Here is a 19,401-nt window from a genome sequence, read left to right on the forward strand (position 1 = left end):
TTGTCTTATTATTTGATAAAAAATTGACACATGATCAATTATTATTATGTTTTTATATCATAATTATGAAAATATTTTTATGTTATAATTATTTTCTATAATATCCTTATTTCATATTTACGGAAATATTTGATTTTTAAATTAATTGTTATAGTTTTATATCATAATTATAAAAATACTCATAGGCAATAGTTATTTATTATAATATCTTCATTTTATAATTACAGAAATATTTCTTTTCTTATTATTGAATTGTAAAAATAATTTTCTATTATTGATAAAAATTATTATAATATTTTTATATCATAATTATAAAAATATTTTTTCTCATAATTGATTAAAATTATTATAATAATGTTTTTATCATAATTTTGAAAATATTTTTATGAATATTTAATAAGAATTAGACATGTGATATTTTATTGTAACATAAATTAAAATAATTCTTTTGATAATCATATATATATATATATATATATTACAATATACATAATTTTTAGATAAAATTTATTGACATGGATATTTGTATGATTTTTTTTTTTTGACGCGTAAAAAAGTTTCTTAAATTTCTTTCTTTAAGTATACATAAGATATTTATTAATTTTAAATTATTAATTAAAAATATATTTTAAAAATTATTAAATTATCTAAAAATTTTAAATTTTAAATAAAAATCAGTTTAAATTCAAATAAAATTTTCTTATCTCATGTATTATCTCATCTCTCGTAACATTCAACAAACCAATCAGATGAACTTTCCATTTAAAAATAAGTTTTTTCATTTTAAATGGTCTTCCACTTTATGTCATGCTCCTGAGTAATTTTAAAATGTTTTCAATTTCTCAAGCTAAATTATCTTGTTTTTAATTTGTCTCTCACAACTGCTTACTCCTCTTACGCTCCTTAGATGCACCTAAAGGACACTACCATCTACTTTTTTTTTTAGTCTTGGAAGTGACATTCTGAGGTTTGTTTGCAGGGAAGAAAAAATGACTGAGACAAAAAGTTTAGCAGTGGTGCGCAGTAGGCAAATGGGTTCTGGCATAGCTCAGCTTGGTGCCATGCATGGTCTCCATGTTTGGCTCCTTGAAACTGACCCTGTTGCACTTTCTAGAGCCTCCAAAGCTATCTCTTTTTCCCTTCAACGTTTTGTTTTCAAAGGTCATCTGCCCCAAGTAAAATTGGTTTTTTTTTTTTTTCATCTAATTTGTTGATTGTTTTAAGTTTGGTTTTGATGTGATTTGAAGTCTTGAACCAGGAGATTTTTTTCAGTTTAACACTCGATCTTCTGACAGTTTGCAGTTATACCATATTTGTACATATTGATGAATTGAATAAATAGTTTTGGTAAAGGGATTCTTTTCGATGAAAAGATGTTTTTTTTTATATAATCAGCCACTCCACATGATGCGTTAATTAGATATTATCATATTTACACCAAGCTGTTGTCAAATAGTTAGTAAATTTTTTTTAATTCATTCAAGTAATAGCAAATGAAAAATTAATTAAATAATGCTTAATTCAATATTTTATATAATTATTTTTAAAAAATAATATTTAGTAGATTTGTGATTCAAATTCTAATATTTGTAATTTTTTTCTATTATCAGATGATAGCTCTTATTATAAAATAAATAAAAAATTAACTTAAATTCGGTTCATTGTATCTTATCTTGAGATATTATATGCCCAATTAAGAAAATATTTTAGTGACTAATTATATTCTTTAATTCTATCTTTCTATACACGTTAGAATAAGGAAGTTCTTCCAATGACCTTTATCTAAGAATAGCAGGCCAATCTGTGCTTCCAATATCATTGTAGCTTTATTATTTTTTATAGGGTTAATGTTACAAATAATTTTTGAACTATAATAAAACATTTAATGCAATGTTTAAATTTTAAAATTTTATAATATAATACCTTAATTATAAATATACTAATTAATATAATATTTAAAAAGTTATTTGTCTATTATGTGTCATCATTTAAAATTAGTTACATTAAAGATAAATATTATATTAGTTACAGAATCACAATTCAAGTATCGCATTAGAAATTTTTAAAATTTAAGTATTATATTAAATATTTCATTATAATTTATTAGCTATACATGGTATTAACCTTTTTTTATTACTATTGTTACGGCATTTTATGGTAAAAATGATATAATGGTCTTTTATCAAAAAAGAATGACTCACCAACAACTTAGGATTATTTTTATCATTTGATCTGAGTTGATATGGCAAGTTGACCTTATTCTTTAGAGTTCATATCAACTCGATCAATATCATTCTACTTGACAACGTGTGAATATGATGATTTGTTACTTTTTTGTTGGGTTTTTTTTGCCATGTCAAGTTGAGTTGACCTCATCAGCACTAAATTCAATTCCAAAAGCTTGGATCGCTATGATTTGAATACCTTTTCTCTCGAGTATAATACTTTTTCTCCTCCTAAGTATGGATAATCACTTATCCATTCTCTTTATAGGTTCCACTATTTATCTATTCTGAACACTGAGTTTAGTGTTGAAATACAAATATCAGATATAACTCTGATCTTTATTTTTTATGGATCTCCATTCTCATTTGATTTTCAAATCTTTAACCTTTCAAGTTGAGCTCAACACCAAGAACTATAAAATAAAATAATATCAATAAGTGTTAAATAAAAAAATAGCCCTTATGCAATACACTTTCTATCAATTTAGTATTTAGAGAAACAAAATTCACAATTATGTAGTAAAACTTTTGTTTCGTCGTACACTTTGATACTTTAGACTAACGTTGTTAGTCAAATTACTAACATAGTATAAATACTCAATAAAATCATAACACTTGTAAAAAATGTACAATTATCATTAGAGGTATATTAAGTTGAGTTCAATTGATATAATAAGAAATTTGAGCTCATATTCGATTTGAAATTCACTATTTAAAACTCAACTCGAACTTGCTTGAATTTTAATTTTTAAATTTAAATTCAACTTGAGATAAAAATTGAACTACTTGAACTTGTTTGATTAAGCTCGTTTATCATATAAAAAAAAATAATTCCTATGCTCAACATCAAGCTCTAGCTCAAATTAATTTACATAAAGGTAAAATAGTAGTTTTCAATTAAAATAATTAAAATATATTAAACTATAAAAACTTGATTAGGCCCAAACTACTTGAATCAAGTATTAGGATGCTTGTACTCGGCTCACCCAATAAGTCGAACTACTCAAGCTCGGTTAGACAATGATCAAACTGAATTTAAATTTTATTTGAGTCAAGTCTAAGTAGTTTGTAAATTAATGTATTATTTATACCCTTAGTTATCACGGCGTTATATTAGAAGAAATCTACAAAAAATAAAAAAAATAAATTTTTAAAATTTTTAAAAAAAATTATTTTTTTGAAAATTTAAAATAATTAAAAAAACTGAAAATTAAAAAATCTTAAAATTTTCAAAAAAAAATCCTAAAAAATTAAACAAATCCAAATTTTTTCAAAAAAGATTCAAAAACATTTAAATAAAAAAAATCAAAAACAAATTTGAAAAACTAAAAGTAATTAAAAAATTTTAAAATAGTTAAAACTTAAAAAAAATTCCAAAATTTTAAAAAATATAAAAAATTTTAAAAAGTAAATAAAATGGAAAAATACTTTAAAAATTCCAAAAAATAAAAAGTTTTTTGTAAAATTTTAAAAAATCCAAAAATTTTTAAAAAAGTGAGAAATTTTAGAAAAAATTGTAAAAAATGAAAAAAAAATCTGAAATATTAAAAATTTTGAAAAAAAATAAAAAATGTATTTTAAAAAATCTACTAAAAATCTGAAAAAATGAAAAAAAAATCCAAAGAATTTAAAAAATATGAAAAACTTTATAAGAAATAGAATTTAAAAAAAAATCAACAAAATTGAAAAAATTAAAATGTCAAAACTTAAAAAGTAAAAATTAAAAAAAATCTAAAAAACAAAAAAAAATCGTTGGGCTATATTTCTTATTTTTATATGGTAATATTTTTTGAAGTTTTTCAATTTTGAATTTTTTAAAAATATTCAACTTTTTAAAATTTTTCTTTTTTTTTTTTATAGAATTTTTATAAAACATTTTCAGTTTTTTTTTTTAATTTATTTTGGATTTTTTAACGTTATAGATTTTTTTTTATTTTTTTGGATTTTAAAATAAATTTTTTTATTTTTTATTTTTTAAAGTTTCCAATATTCGATTTTTCATTTTTTTTGGAATTTTTCAAAAAATTTTCATTTATTTTGAATTTTTTGGATTTAAAATATTTTTTTCTATTTTGGATTTTCAATTTATCAATTTTTTGATTTGTTAGTTTAGGAATTTATTTTTAATTTTTTAATTTTTCATATTTTCCCTTTTTTAAACTTCATTGGAATTTTTTTATAAAAAATTTATTTTTTTGAAAATTTTAGGAAATTTTTTAATTTCTCTAATTTTTGTATATTTTTAGGACGTTTTTAAAAATTTTCACATTTTTTGAATTTTTTAATTTTTCATAAAATTGTTTTGATTTTTTTTAATTGTTCAATTTTTTCTTGAATTTTTTATATTTTATAAATGTTTTTACTAATATTGATAATGTAATGATGATATAACGATAATTGAACGTTTTTATATGTGTTATGATTTTATCAAGTATTGATGTCATGTCAGTAATTTGATTAACGATGTTAAGTAAAACATCAAGGTGTATAATAAAATAAAAGTTCAAATTCTTAATTATGAATTTTAGTTCATTAGATATAAATTTATTGAAAATATATAATGCATAAGTATTTTTTTTATATTTAACCCTATCAATAAATAAATATTTTAGCGTGCTAAAAAAAACCTTATTAAAAAATAAAATAAAAAAAAAGACAATAATAACTTGAGTAAAAGGAGTTTTCAACTTTTTAACTAAAAATTAGGGTTAATAACATTTGTAATATCTAAATTTTAACTTAATTTTTATTTTATTTTTAAAAAATTTTAATCGGATTCTCAATTGGTTAAAGTTGTCTTATTTTGATCTTTTCGTCTATGAAATCATTTAAATTGATATTAAATGTTAGATGGTGCCATGTGATGATGTTAATTTGCATTTTACTTGACAAAAAAAGAACCAAAATAGAATTCTTTCAAAATTTAAAAATTAAAGATGAAATTATTTTAAAATTTTATATATTTTATATATTTTTATAAAATATTAAATTTAAAATTATAATTTAATATTTTAGAAAAAAAGTTTTTTTAGATAAAAAAATATTTTTATTATGATTTATGAATAAAATAATATTTTTAATAAAATATAATTTTTTGTTTTTAAAATGTATTGAATTTTAAAAAAGAATCTAAATTTTTGAATTAAATTTTAAGTTTTGAATATCTATTTTCAATTTAAAACTAAAATTTACCTAATAAATTATATTAGAACAAAAATATGAAAATAGAATTTTAAATTTAATATTTTTGTAAAATATGAATAAAAAATATATAAAATATATAAAATTTTAAAATAATTTTATCATTGGTGCTTAAAGTTTAAAAAAATATATATTTTGATCATTTTTTGTTGCATGATGTCAACTGATGTTATTTTGTATTATCAGTTGAAATTTATTATCAATTAAATAGTTTCATTTATGAAAAAATCAAAATAAGATAATTTTAATAAATTAAAATTTTAATTAAAATATTTAAAATATGAGGAATCAAAATAAAATTTGAATCGGAATTTAATATCTGTTATTAACCTTAATAATTAAGAAGATTTAAAAAGACATAAATTAAGAGTTCGAACGCAATTTGGCCAAAAAAAAGAAAGAAAAAGAAAAAAACACCAAATCCTAATATCCCCAAAATTTATTTTCCCTCTTTTTTAAAGGCACTGCACATCTGGCAAACCAAAAAATCCTTTCTTTTTCCCGTATTTCGCCGCCTTTTCAACCATCGGTCTCGTATATAATTACTTCCCCCATTCCCTTCTCCGATTATACTTTCTTTAGCGCTAGGCTTAGGGTTTATTTTTCAGAAGTGCTCTCAATTTCGATCGTATTTCTGGTGCGTACTTTCCTATTTTTTGAGCTAGGGTTTTGCTTCTCTATCTTTTGTCCTTTTGTTTTTTAAAAAGATTATCTTGATTCTTAGTTATATTTCACAACTCCCATTGATCTTTGCGTGTTTATTTGTAATCTGTAATCTCAGTTTCGCGGTTCTTCTTTCTTTTGAAATCGTAATCAACTATAGGTTTTTCCTTTTTCATTTAACCTTGTGAGCCACGGCGTCTGATGTGACATTGTTTAGAAATTTTGCTTTTCGCAATTTTTTTTTTTGCTCCCTCTGATTTTGTTGTTAGCGTTTTCGTCAATGTTTGGATGTTCATGTTATATTATTTTTTAATTTATCCATATAGATTTTATTTGTGTCTGAATTTTTGTTTGCCCATTTCATGCTAAGGTTTTGTTAATCTTTGTGGTTTGATTGTTTGGTATTCGACGTTATGAATTTTTTTGTTATATGCTTTTGCAGATTTTAATTTTAAGAAACCATAGCTCCTATTTACACAATGGAGCGCAAGACTATTGAATTGGATCAGGGATGGGATTATATTTGGAAGGGGATCACAAAACTGAAGAGGATTTTGGAAGGATTGCCAGAGCCTCCATTTAGCTCAGAAGAATATATGATGCTTTACACGTATCACTAATTACTTGTTTTCAGTTTTGTTGATTCTTTTCGAGCCACAGACTTATTATTTATAATCATCTGGTATTTTTTATCCTCATCATCTTTCCTTAATTGGAACCACTACAGGACTATCTACAACATGTGTACTCAAAAGCCACCTCATGATTATTCTCAGCAGCTTTATGACAAGTACCGAGAGGCATTTGAGGAATATATTACATCGATGGTAAGGAATTTAGAGTCTTGTCTGCCATCACTAGGTTGCTGAGTACTGACTAGTCTGTGTAGATAGATAGTGATTTATATAAAACTCAGTTTATTATGGAGGCATTGTTTTACTGCTATGATTTCAAGGATGTTAATGTAATTAGTCCTCTCTTGGGGAATTATTGCTGAAATCCTCCCTTTTTTTTTTCCTTCTTTGCATGACAAAGGGATTTGACCAACATCTTTTAGAATGCATATTCCATGGAGTGAAAGCAATGCTATATTTCATTTACTTTGTTTTAGCTTCTATATTCCAAGAGCTTTGGTTGCATTTGTTTGATGTTTTCTATATTATATTGTTTTTTAAAGATTGTAATAACTCATTTGCTTTGTTGATTTTTTAAGCTCCATGGTTTTATTGTTTGATACTTTTGCAAATTCTTCTTTTACTAGCTTTCTTCTCAGTAGGAACCCTTGAAAGTTTTTTATCCATCCATCTACTTTGTGTGGTAAATATGCTTTTTGCTCATATTTCCTCCTTTTTAAAATAGGTATTACCATCTTTAAGAGAGAAGCATGATGAGTTCATGCTGAGGGAGCTTGTTAAAAGATGGACAAACCATAAAGTGATGGTCAGGTGGTTATCACGCTTCTTCAATTACCTAGGTCGCTATTTCATTGCCCGCAGATCACTTCCTGCACTTAATGAAGTTGGCCTGACCTGCTTCCGTGATCTGGTTTGTTATTAGTTCTTCTAATGACACATTTATCCAATACTAATTACGGTGTAATGAGTTGGATTTTGAGAATTGTGCTGCCCATTATTTCAAATATGCTCTTAACTAATTGTATACTACCTATTTTACTAATCTCAGGTGTATCAAGAAGTGCATGACAAAGTCAGAGATGCTGTAATTGTCCTTGTAAGTTTCCATCATTATGTCATGGTTAATTGTATTTTTAGGTTGCATTTTGAATAAAAACTAAAGAGTAACAGTTACTTCATATCAGATTGATAAAGAACGTGAGGGAGAGCAGATAGACCGAGCATTATTGAAGAATGTGTTAGATATTTTTGTTGAGATTGGCATGGGCCAAATGGTTCGTTATGAAGATGATTTTGAAGCAGATATGCTTGAGGATACTGGTGCCTACTACTCACGGAAGGCATCAAGCTGGATTGAGGATGATTCGTGTCCAGATTACATGTTGAAGGCAAGTACTTTGCTGTTCCTGCATTTATATTTTTATAGGTTATAAGTTTTTCACCTTGATTAACCCGGATGGTTCTAATTGTTTTTATTTTAATGATAATTGCAGTCTGAAGAATGCTTGAAGAAGGAAAGGGACAGAGTGTCTCATTACCTGCATTCAAGCAGTGAGACAAAATTGTCAGAGGTCAGTTGAATGGTTGGAAAGTTATAGTTTAATGAAGAGCTTTTTCTGTGAGCTTTAGCTTGGCTTGAGGGTGCACTTTTTTTTCTTCGGAGAGAAAATCTGTTTAATTTTCTTCTATAAGAGGTGACTTAAATGAATAGTGTTTGATGTGTGAAACGTTGTCACTAAGATATTACAATAGAAGTTGTGTGAATTATTTTCAAGTGGAAAGATCTGGTTGCTTTTATCTATTTTCTTCTAGCTACCTAGAAATGGAGATTGCATGTTTTTGACTTATCCAATGACATGGAATAATATAGGCATGTGATAAGAATAAACAGAGACTTCCTATTAAGACAGCTTTATAATTCCTAGAGCACTCTACTTATAGCTGTTTGTTCTTTATCTAGAAAGTGCAACATGAGTTGTTGGTCATGTACGCAAATCGGCTACTTGAAAAGGAGCATTCAGGATGTAGGGCCTTGCTTAGAGATGACAAGGTATCATCCAACCTTGTTTCTTTGCTAGCAATGCTTACTCTTCTGGCTGTTTGCTTTGGAAAATATATAAATCAGATAGTTATTTGGCTTTGTTTACACTCTGTAGCGGGAGGATCTCTCTAGGATGTACAGGCTTTATTGTAAAATACCTCGAGGCTTGGATCCTGTTGCTAATATATTCAAGCAGGTCTGAATATCCTGTTTATTCTGCAAGCTAAATGCCCATCTTTCTCATGTTACTTTATGATTTTACTGACTCTTTGTGAGTAATTACTTTTTGCAGCATATTACAGCTGAGGGTACAGCCTTGGTTCAACAGGCGGAAGATGCTGCAAGTAACCAGGTTAATTGCTGGATACATTTATTGATTTCCTTCTGTACTAGAAGATAAATCATGAAGATTTTTTCTGGATTGTAATTGTGTGCTTGTGAGGGGATGAAATCCTTTTCTTTTAGACTAATAAAATGGGTACAAGAGTAGTATTTAAACATATCAGTGTGGCATGTTGATTTTTATGTTCATTTGTTATTGTGGTTGTGCAGTTCTTGTAACTGTTAAGTTTGATTTGCCTTTGACATGCCAATATTCCCATTTTATTTCTCTTTAGGAAAAAGAGAGTTAATTCCAACTACTACAGACTAAAATTTTCCCACAATTGATGGAAAAATAGATGATCATATTCATTTTGGTTTTGAATAATCACCTGTCTGGTTGTAAGAGCTGATATTCACTCATTTCCACAGGCCTCAAATGCTCCCGGTGTGCAGGAACAGGTAAATATCCCAACTTTTACAGCTATGGATGCTTTTGAAATCTGTAAAAATGTTGAAAATTGTTACTTCTGTCATTGTTAGGTCCTTATCAGGAAAATTATCGAGCTGCACGATAAGTACATGGTGTATGTGACTGAGTGCTTTCAAAACCATACTCTGTTCCACAAGGTTTGTGTTGGAACACCTAAATTTGTAATATGGATCTGGTTCCGTCATGTTATCTAAAATATGGTTCGTTGAAATGTTCAATAGGCATTGAAAGAGGCTTTTGAGGTATTTTGCAACAAAACTGTTTCTGGCAGCTCAAGTGCTGAGCTTTTGGCAACTTTCTGTGATAATATCCTGAAGAAGGGTGGAAGTGAGAAATTAAGTGATGAAGCCATTGAAGAAACACTTGAGAAGGTAGCTTTATCCACCATTTTTATACTGATTTTATGGTGATCTGAAATTGATTCTGAACTATCTGTTTGGTTTCTGCAGGTAGTTAAGCTGCTTGCCTATATTAGTGATAAAGACCTCTTCGCTGAATTCTACAGGTGAGGTTTTTTTTTGTCAATTAGTTTCATATCTGCTTTTTTTAAAAAAAGAAAAAAAAAAAACCCTTTAAAGGCATGAGTTTGCATGGTACATTTTGATCCTAACTTTATGGTGTGCAATCATTGACAGGAAGAAACTTGCTCGGCGACTGCTTTTTGACCGCAGTGCTAATGATGATCATGAAAGGAGTATTCTGACTAAGCTAAAGCAGCAATGCGGTGGACAGTTCACCTCGAAGATGGAGGGCATGGTGAGTTGGCCTGAGTTTTGCTTAGTTTATTTTTCTGCATTAATTATGGTTTAAATTGTGATGAAACTTGTCTTCTACCTTCATGACAGGTGACAGATCTGACATTGGCAAGGGAAAACCAGGCCAGCTTTGAGGACTATCTTAGAAATAACCCAGCTGCACATCCTGGGATCGATTTAACAGTTACTGTTCTTACCACAGGATTCTGGCCGAGTTATAAATCATTTGATCTCAATCTCCCTGCTGAGATGGTAATGACTTCTAACATGTTATTGTATGATGACAGAATTAGAGCTCTTACTCCAGCATGTCTTCAGAAATTTTATTTGTTTCAGGTCAAGTGTGTGGAAGTTTTCAAAGGATTTTATGAAACAAAAACAAAACATAGAAAGCTTACATGGATATACTCTCTGGGAACTTGCCACATTAATGGCAAGTTTGAGCAGAAAACTATTGAGTTGATTGTTTCAACTTATCAGGTAAACCGACTCTGTAAACTGTGTGCGCTTTTTAAATTAAAAAATTGTGATTTGGGTTGGATTTATGTCTTTGTCTTGCTGGGTTGCGGTGTTGAACTTTGATTGTGGAATCTAATTTCCAGTTGCGTTTGTAAACAGGCTGCTGTCCTCCTTCTGTTTAATGCTTCTGATCGGCTGAGCTATTCAGAGATCATGGCTCAGTTGAACTTGACCCATGATGACTTGGTCAGGTTACTACATTCGCTGGCATGTGCCAAGTATAAGATTCTAAGTAAAGAGCCAAACACAAAAACCATCTCCCAGAGTGATTACTTTGAGTTCAACTCTAAGTTTACTGACAAGTTGAGGAGGATTAAGGTCTGGGATAGTTTTGCAACTCTCTTTTATGTTATTATTGCTTTTGGTATTTATTTGAATGAGAAGTTCTACCTTTGGAAATAACCTTGTAAACTATCCTATGTAGATTCCTCTCCCTCCTGTGGATGAAAGGAAGAAAGTTGTTGAAGATGTTGATAAAGATCGGCGTTATGCTATTGACGCTGCAATTGTGCGCATAATGAAGAGTAGGAAAGTTTTGGGCCACCAACAATTAGTTTCAGAGTGTGTTGAGCAGTTGAGTCGCATGTTCAAGGTATTAATATACGCTAACCCTTTATCTGACAGTTTGTGAGAGAAACATTAGATGTATAGATGGGGATATCAGGTTGCCTTAACTGACAGAAAACCACACACAGGCACATGCAAGCCAAACATACACTGTATGAAAATAATCTTTTAAAGAATGAAAAGCTAGAGGACAAAAAGATCTATGAGATTTGGGTAGAAAGGTGGAAAAACGAATGGTTCTCTTATCCAAAGGAAGTTTACTTTTGTGAATGATGCATGTAAATAAAAGATGAGAGGTGATAGATTTTTATTTTAAATGAAAAGTGATGAAATGGAAGGAGTGGGGTTATCAAATTGGATAAAAACATCGACTTTTTTATAGGTGATTAACCTGTTGTGTTTCTGTGATCAAACACATGCACGGAAACTGGAAAGTAAGTAATAGGTGATAGGTTGTTTAATTGCATAACTTCTTAGTAGTTGGTACTAATTACGTAGGATGTGGTTGGGATTTGCAGCCTGATATTAAAGCCATCAAGAAGCGGATGGAGGATCTCATCACACGAGACTATCTGGAGAGAGACAAGGATAATCCAAACTTGTTTAGGTACTTGGCCTAAATAGGTCCTTCCCAATGGAACGTGGGAAGTGGTAGTCAGATGGATTTACAATGCTCCCTCACTGAAATCCACATTTTTTTTTCTGGGTACCTTGTGTAAAGTTCAACAAAGTTTTAATTGTCTATTGAAATTTAAATAGTGTTTCACTTTAAATTTTATCAGTATGAATATTACATGAGTAGTTAACTTTTTAAATTACGTTTATTCAGTGTCTCACATCTATACATATTTTGAAAAAAATTCTCAATGAAATTATCAAATTATTGTCTTATTATTTGATAAAAAATTGACACATGATCAATTATTATTATGTTTTTATATCATAATTATGAAAATATTTTTATGTTATAATTATTTTTTATAATATCCTCATTTCATATTTACGGAAATATTTGATTTTTAAATTAATTGTTATACTTTTATATCATAATTACAAAAATACTCATATATAATAGTTATTTATTATAATATCTTCATTTTATAATTACAGAAATATTCTTTTCTTATTATTGAATTATAAAAATATTTTTTTATTATTGATAAAATAATTATAATATTTTTATATCGTAATTATAAAAATATTTTTTTTCTCATAATTGATTAAAATTATTATAATAATATTTTTATCATAATTATGAAAATATTTTTATGAATATTTAATAAGAAGTGTATAGGAGATATTTTATTGTAACATATATTAAAATAATTCTTTTGATAATCATATATATATTATATTATAATATACGTAGGTTTTAGATACAATTTATTGACGTGGATGTTTGTATGAACTTTTTTTTTTTTTTTCGAAACGTAAAATAATTTCTTAAATTTTTTTTTTTTAAAATTTAATCTGATTCATATATTTTCAATGTCATTTTATCTTAATTCTTATAAAAAAAAAGCCAAATATAAAGGTATAATCATCATATTTAGTTAATATGACATGGTATTTTCACATGATTGTTCAATTAATCATATCGTCATTTATAAAATATAAAAAATCAGATCAAACATATATCATATTTTTTACTTTACGCCTTCTCTGCTCTCTTCCTCTGCTCATTAGATTAAGTATAAATCTTATTCAAGAAGTCATTCAACACGTGTTACGTTTATCAGGTAGGATTTCTCTTGCCCATGCTTATTTCATATATTGATAGGTCATTAAATCTCATGGGTTGATGACACTTAAATGGACATATTGTTATTGATGATTTGAATGTTGATTGAAATTTTTTTTTTAAAAAAAATGTGAATGGTAAATATAAAATTTTAAGGTCACGGATGAAAATTATTAATAATATAAAATTCAATGCTAGTATGGCAGGAGACCTTTATGATTAATTTTTATCCATATGGCTGATTTAGGTATGGATAATTAAGACTGCAAAAGCATGGCAATAAAACATACAAAAATGCAATAATGGTAAGACCTTCGACATCAATTCAAGGAAAAAAAAAAAAAAGCGAAGCATAAGCTTTCAGGTGATCTTTCTATTTTTTTACCCCTCTTTTTATTGTCTTATTATTATATTTTTTTGTGCAATTTGAGTAGGATTTGTTTTTATACTTGTGTTTTGAATTATAGGCCTCTTTCATCCTATAGAGCAAATGGGGCAAATTGCCCTTATGTTCTGTTCTATGCATTTTGAACTTCATTTGCGTCTTCCTTTGAATTATTATATTCATCTTATACTATCTTTGAGTTTTCTTGCTAATGGATGGATATTCTTGGAGTTTTTTTTTTTTTTATTAACTTCTATGGAACTAATTTTGAACTCTGATTATTTAGGTGGGAAATTTTGTCTACTTCATTGGAGCGGGCTAAATAATAACTTCAGTTTCACAATTCAACTTTGACGTGAAGTATCTCTGTGAGTTGATGAAACCATGGCTGATGAAGAATGTCAAGACAAGTTACTTCTATATGTTTCATCTTAATGCTTATGTCAGCAACATTTTAGATGTTATGTCATCTTAGTTTACATATAATTGTTTAATTATTCACATCATCATAACATATATATATATATATATAGCATATTTATTTGGTATTTTATCTATTCTCTTCTCTCTTTTCATAACATATATATATATATATATATATATATATAGCATATTAAGAAATTTGAAGTGTCTTAAAGTAATTAATTATATGATTTGCCTTATTCATGTGACCATAGTTTCATTGCTTTACCTTATCTTAGTAATGGTCTAATGCCTCTAATTATGGTTGCGTGTGTCAATCTTTCGACATCTATGGCAGCTTTTTGACAATGAGTTCATACTACACAAAATAGCTGAACATAACTCAAAACTTAACACTAAAAACTTATGCCAGCCTACTTTGCAAATGTGTTAAGGCTATAAATAAACAATAGCCATTCTCTTCTATTTCTTTTTCAACGTATTTTCTCTTCATTTTCTTTGATTTCTGATTGTTAGTTTAGAAACGATGAGTTGAATACTATAACTTCCTCTTTCCTAAATATGACTTCAAAATGATGAAGGTTCTATTATAGGTTGCTAATAAAAGAAAGGAACACAGTTCAGTAAGGAGTTGCACAACAACAATCGACCAAATGTGGAAGGGCAAAGTTACCGAGATACATACCAAAAGTGGCTCCAATTTTATTGAAGATTTAACTAAAATGTCATTGCTATGCCTATGTACATACAGAGAAGAAGAGCAAGAGTTAGTGTAGAAATCCCATTTTATCTAGGATCATCTGAAATAATTTCAAATTTGGATACTTAGTTTCGGATTTTTATTCTCTAATTAAAGTGATCTTAATTTGACCCATTTAAGTTTTTGAATTTACCGTTTGGGTGTTCGGTTAATCCATTCACTTTCGAAATTTTAAAGTTTTAGGCTTGATTTGGATTTAAAACCCGAACCAAGTGTTTGGCCTGCTTTTTCTTTCACAATTTATAGTTTTCGTTATTTGTAGTTGTTTATTTTATTTCATTAATTTTTTTAAATAAATCGGGTAAATGAACATGATAAGTAATCTGATTTTTAAAAATTTTGGATTTGATTAGACTTGTGTTGAAGATGAAATTTCAATGATAAAGATTAAAAAAGATGATGGAAGCAAATCCTTTTTAACTGGGAAGTTGTTATGATTTTAAACCCTATAACAATCGAAACAAATCTCTGTATAAACTGAGCCAACCAGCAAAGAAAAAGGGACAATTCATGACGAGAAAACCCATCATCCCAGTTCTCAATCCTAGAAAACCAACTTCCAGAAAAGAAAACTCCAATCATCAACACATAACAAAATTACCATAGCCCGAAGCTCACCAAAGTTGCCCCTAGCCATTAACAACTACAATTCCACAACTGCCATCCACCAATTATTGTAGCCTATAACGAAGAACTTCCGAGAGTTCATTCTCCACCATCAGGAAAAGCCACTATTTGTCAGCCCAATACATAATTACTAGCAAAACTACACACTATAGGAATCCAGAATTGTAAGATCCACACCCACCAACCCAGCAATTTCATCAACACAGGCATCCAAAATCAGACAACAATCCAAAAAACAGGGACAAGCACAATAAGAGATCCAGCCTCTATCACAAACCACAATTAGACCTCAAAACAAAGAAAATTCAGGAAACCATTCCCCACCACAACAACCATCCATTGCCGAGACCAGGTCCTACCACCACTTTCGATTTCTCGTTGAACAATCGCCCATTCTCAGTTAAGCACACCAACGTTAGTCCAAGGAAAAAATCATAATTAGAGACAAAAAAATCAGAAACATAAAACAAAAAGGAGACAAAAGATATAGATGGGACCTTCTCTCTCTTCGATTTTTGGTCCAAAACGTTTCAAAGAGATTTGTGTCTCCAAGTTCAGTGAGGAGAAAGATCCGAAGAAGAGAAAAAGCATACCTTAAGCTGGCTACCATCAGAACAACGATGAAGGGTGGAGTCATAAAATAAACTTTCAGATCTGTGGCATTTGAGGAGCATTTTCAAAAAATCTAAGCTCATTTTCGAGACGAGGAGGCCGAGAGGAAACGTTGGGGAAGTTTTGGGCTCAAATTGACTCCGACCGTGGCGATGTGCAGCGACCGATGTCGGCATAAAGACTAGAGCGGTGGCCGGGAATCGTGTGGATGGAGAGAAGCAGAGAAGCATAGAAATTGAATTCCAATAGAGAGAAAAACGAAAGAAGGCTGAAGGAAGAAAAGAAAAACTTGACTTTTATAGTTTTAATAAAACAACGACGTTTTGGGGTTTAATGAACCTGATCCTCCTATATACTGGTATTCACTTAGGATTCATTTGAATAAATCTTGTGCGACGAGATTAAAAATATTAATAAAAATTATTATAATTATGATTATAAAAAATTATTATAATTTAAAAAATTTTATAAAAAAATTTATATTAAATAAATTTTATTAAAGTTGACATTTAGATTCGACTAGTGAGTTGATGTCTATGTTGCTTTATTATTATTTTGTTATCCTTTTAAATTTCTTCATTACAACATGTTTTAATTATTTATAATTTATAATATAAGACTAATAATTGGTTGACACAGTAAAAAATAATATTTAAAATTTTGAATATAGATAAAAATTATCTAACGAAATTAAAAAAATCAAGAATGATTGATGTTTTTTAGAAATTTCTAAGCAAGAAGTTTTTCCTTAAAATTTCTGAAATGGTAGAAATTTTAAGTAAAAATTTTGATAACAAGAATAATAAAAATAAAATATCATATTGAGAAATTTTTTTCAAATGATAGAATAAAGTTTGGAATTAAAATCTTCCATAAATCCAATGATAAAATTTTAAAAAATCACAATTGAATAATTTTTTTTAATTTTTAATTGAGAAGTTTTATCATAAATATTTTTTAAAAAGTAAAAAATTTAGATAAAAATTTGAAATATAAAAATAATATATAAAATCAAGAACAAAAATAACAAGAATGTAATTCTTAAAAATAAATAAAAACTAGCCAAATGATGAAATTTTAAAAATTAAGAATGATTGATTTTTTAAAAATTTCCAAATGAGAACTTTTATTTTGCCAAAATAGTGACAAGGTGAAATAAATTTTAATAACAATAATTAACAGTTATTTTCAAGCATAATTAAATTGGAATAATAAGTTTTTGATAAAATAAAGTGAACCCAATGAAACTCTAAAAGATTAAAAATGATTGATTTTTTAAAAATTTTTAAATGAGAAATTTATTTTCAATTTTTGTCTGAATGATGGTAAAATTAGATAAAATTTTAATAATAATATTTTTTTAAGCATAGTAAATAATAGGGATAGAAATGTTAAATTTTAGAAATAATAAAAATAAAATTTTGAAATAAAAAATAAAGTAAATCCAATGATAATTTAGAAAAATCAAGAATGATTGATTTTCATATAAATTTCTAAGTGAAAAAATATTTTTAAATATTTTTACAATGGTGGAAAATTTAAATAATTTAAATAAAATAAATAAAAGATGATTAATAATAAATTAAAAAACAAAATCCATCAATAAAATCTCTTCAAAAAAACAAATAGATTTTTTGTACACTCTTAAGATGAAAATTTTTTTTAAAAATTCTACAAAATGGTGAGGAAAACTTAAAAATCTTTTTATTATGTAAATGTTTAAATAAAAAGATCAATTAACCAAAATTTTAAGATAATTTAAAATTAATTAATACCAACTTAAATAGATATTATAAAGATATTATAATCTTCTTCACATGTAATATAATTTTTGCACTTAATTTTAAAACGTAGACCAAAAATCTATTTTTTTTTTAAGTTTTAATCACGTTTAAAATAATCTTAAAATGATAAATTCATCAAGTAATCAATCATAAATTAAAAATTTAATGACTATTCTTAAAATTATATCTATCGATTAAATTTTCAGATTAATACGTTATTGACTATTACATAAAAAAAGGGTCAGTCAAAATTTTGTCATACAAAATGTCACCTAAAGATTAACAATCGAGATATTTAGGGGTGACATAGCAAGAGGACAAGGACCAATTTCATTATCACAGTCAATCCACAGCCAGCTTCGCTATTCATGCAACCGCCCAAATTATTCAGCCTGAAATCAAAGGATATTGCGTAATTAGAAACATAGATCCAAAGCCGTAAAATTACAAGCATGAACTGCTAAATTCAACAAACTGATGCGTCAACCCTCACTAAGGCCAAAGTTGATTGTTCACAGGCGAGTCACATGTTCAATCATTGAAAGATCTCGTGTTTTCAAAATTTACTTAATGTATATAATTGAGTCAACCATCATACAGTGCCCCGTAGAAAAAGGCTCAGCTTCCCAGTAATATATTGACAAGCCCATTGGGAACATGACATGCCTCTTAAATTTGGATTATTGGTTTGTCATCCGTATACTCATGGTGCTTGTAGGTCAGCTACAGCTCAAACTCGGTTGAGGTAGCACCTGCAGCCAGTGTCAGGCCTCCTAAAAGAAAGGCCAATTGTCTGCATATTTTATAGACTCCAATAGCAATTACTTGCAAAGGCTTCTTAGTCCACTAATGTGGATTACTAAAACTGTTTGCCCCTCCTTCGTCCAACTGCGTTTTTTTATTGCAAGACATTTAGAACAGAATTGCCATTCAATAAAAGGAGAATAATGGTCACTGAAAGAGTTTTTACCTATCAGCATCAAGTTGGCCAACTTGAAGATAATAGAATGATCTCTCCCACAAACAAAAGCACTTGCCACATTCCAAATTGGAACCATACAAAGATAAGTTTATGGTACATAAATGTTTACTGCCACAAAAATAACAATGGTTAGAAGCAACAGTATGCCAGAGCAGAAAATGAAGCAATCAAATAAACAACAAAGAGGACACCAACCTTTAGAGGGTAAAAAGCAACCTTGTTTCGATCTCTACCACTGTAATTTTGCACCAAATATTACTTTACTATATTCTTTTAGCTCATCTTGATTAATCCTAAGTATATACAATGACAGCTACTACAGCAGCTGACCTGCACCAATATAAATAACAAAGGTGAAACTCAAAGAATACAAAAAACAAGTGAAAACAGAGATAAAAACAATGGTCTCTGAATATTTTTTTATTAAAAAGGAATCCTCAAATACATAGAGGAATCGATATGTACAAAGAAACCCACAAAATCAAGACATAATCATCTAAATATAGAAAGAAATAAAAGACCAGAAATATAAATCCAACAAATTAGGAAATTTAGGAAATTTATCCTAATTTGATACATAATCTGTTAACACTCCCCCTCAAGCTGAGAATACATATTTCTCATTCTCAGCTTGTCAACAAGAGTCTCAAAGCTTGGTTTACGTGGT

At 27.9% G+C, this 19,401-nt stretch overlaps 1 protein-coding gene and 2 long non-coding RNA genes across 8 annotated transcripts; 2 read left to right on the top strand and 1 right to left on the bottom strand.

The window, feature by feature from the left end:
* The first annotated feature begins 5,728 nt into the window (after positions 1 to 5,728).
* LOC111283368 (cullin-1-like) lies at positions 5,729 to 12,244 on the top strand. Of its 6 annotated transcripts, none has more exons than XM_022871862.2 (20): positions 5,729 to 6,063; positions 6,532 to 6,699; positions 6,817 to 6,916; positions 7,449 to 7,634; positions 7,773 to 7,820; positions 7,909 to 8,112; positions 8,218 to 8,295; positions 8,685 to 8,774; positions 8,881 to 8,961; positions 9,058 to 9,117; positions 9,519 to 9,548; positions 9,630 to 9,716; positions 9,801 to 9,950; positions 10,029 to 10,084; positions 10,215 to 10,335; positions 10,425 to 10,586; positions 10,671 to 10,814; positions 10,953 to 11,171; positions 11,278 to 11,445; positions 11,939 to 12,244. In XM_022871862.2, the coding sequence occupies exons 2-20, from the start codon at positions 6,569 to 6,571 to the stop codon at positions 12,038 to 12,040; spliced, it is 2,217 nt and encodes a 738-aa protein (XP_022727597.2). In that variant the 5' UTR covers positions 5,729 to 6,063; positions 6,532 to 6,568; the 3' UTR covers positions 12,041 to 12,244. The 6 variants fall into 6 exon arrangements, with proteins under 6 accessions (XP_022727597.2, XP_022727598.2, XP_089614648.1 ...); XM_089758522.1 differs by having other exon boundaries at positions 5,754 to 6,063; positions 10,653 to 10,814; XM_089758523.1 differs by lacking the exon at positions 11,939 to 12,244 and adding an exon at positions 11,803 to 11,877 and having other exon boundaries at positions 5,754 to 6,063; positions 10,653 to 10,814.
* Positions 12,245 to 12,864: 620 nt separating this feature from the next.
* Positions 12,865 to 15,829, top strand: LOC149519764 (uncharacterized). The gene is made up of 3 exons (XR_016341005.1): positions 12,865 to 13,525; positions 13,833 to 13,914; positions 14,563 to 15,829. It is a non-coding gene; the product is annotated as an uncharacterized LOC149519764 (long non-coding RNA).
* On the bottom strand, positions 15,130 to 16,307 carry LOC111283520 (uncharacterized). Its single transcript, XR_002689404.2, has 2 exons — positions 15,950 to 16,307; positions 15,130 to 15,751 (listed from the first exon to the last, which is right to left on the bottom strand). It is a non-coding gene; the product is annotated as an uncharacterized LOC111283520 (long non-coding RNA).
* Positions 16,308 to 19,401: the final 3,094 nt, after the last annotated feature.

Source organism: Durio zibethinus, chromosome 3, assembly GCF_047325235.1.
Source record: "Durio zibethinus cultivar Kanyao isolate XHJ-2024 chromosome 3, ASM4732523v1, whole genome shotgun sequence".
Taxonomy (NCBI): Eukaryota; Viridiplantae; Streptophyta; class Magnoliopsida; order Malvales; family Malvaceae; genus Durio; species Durio zibethinus.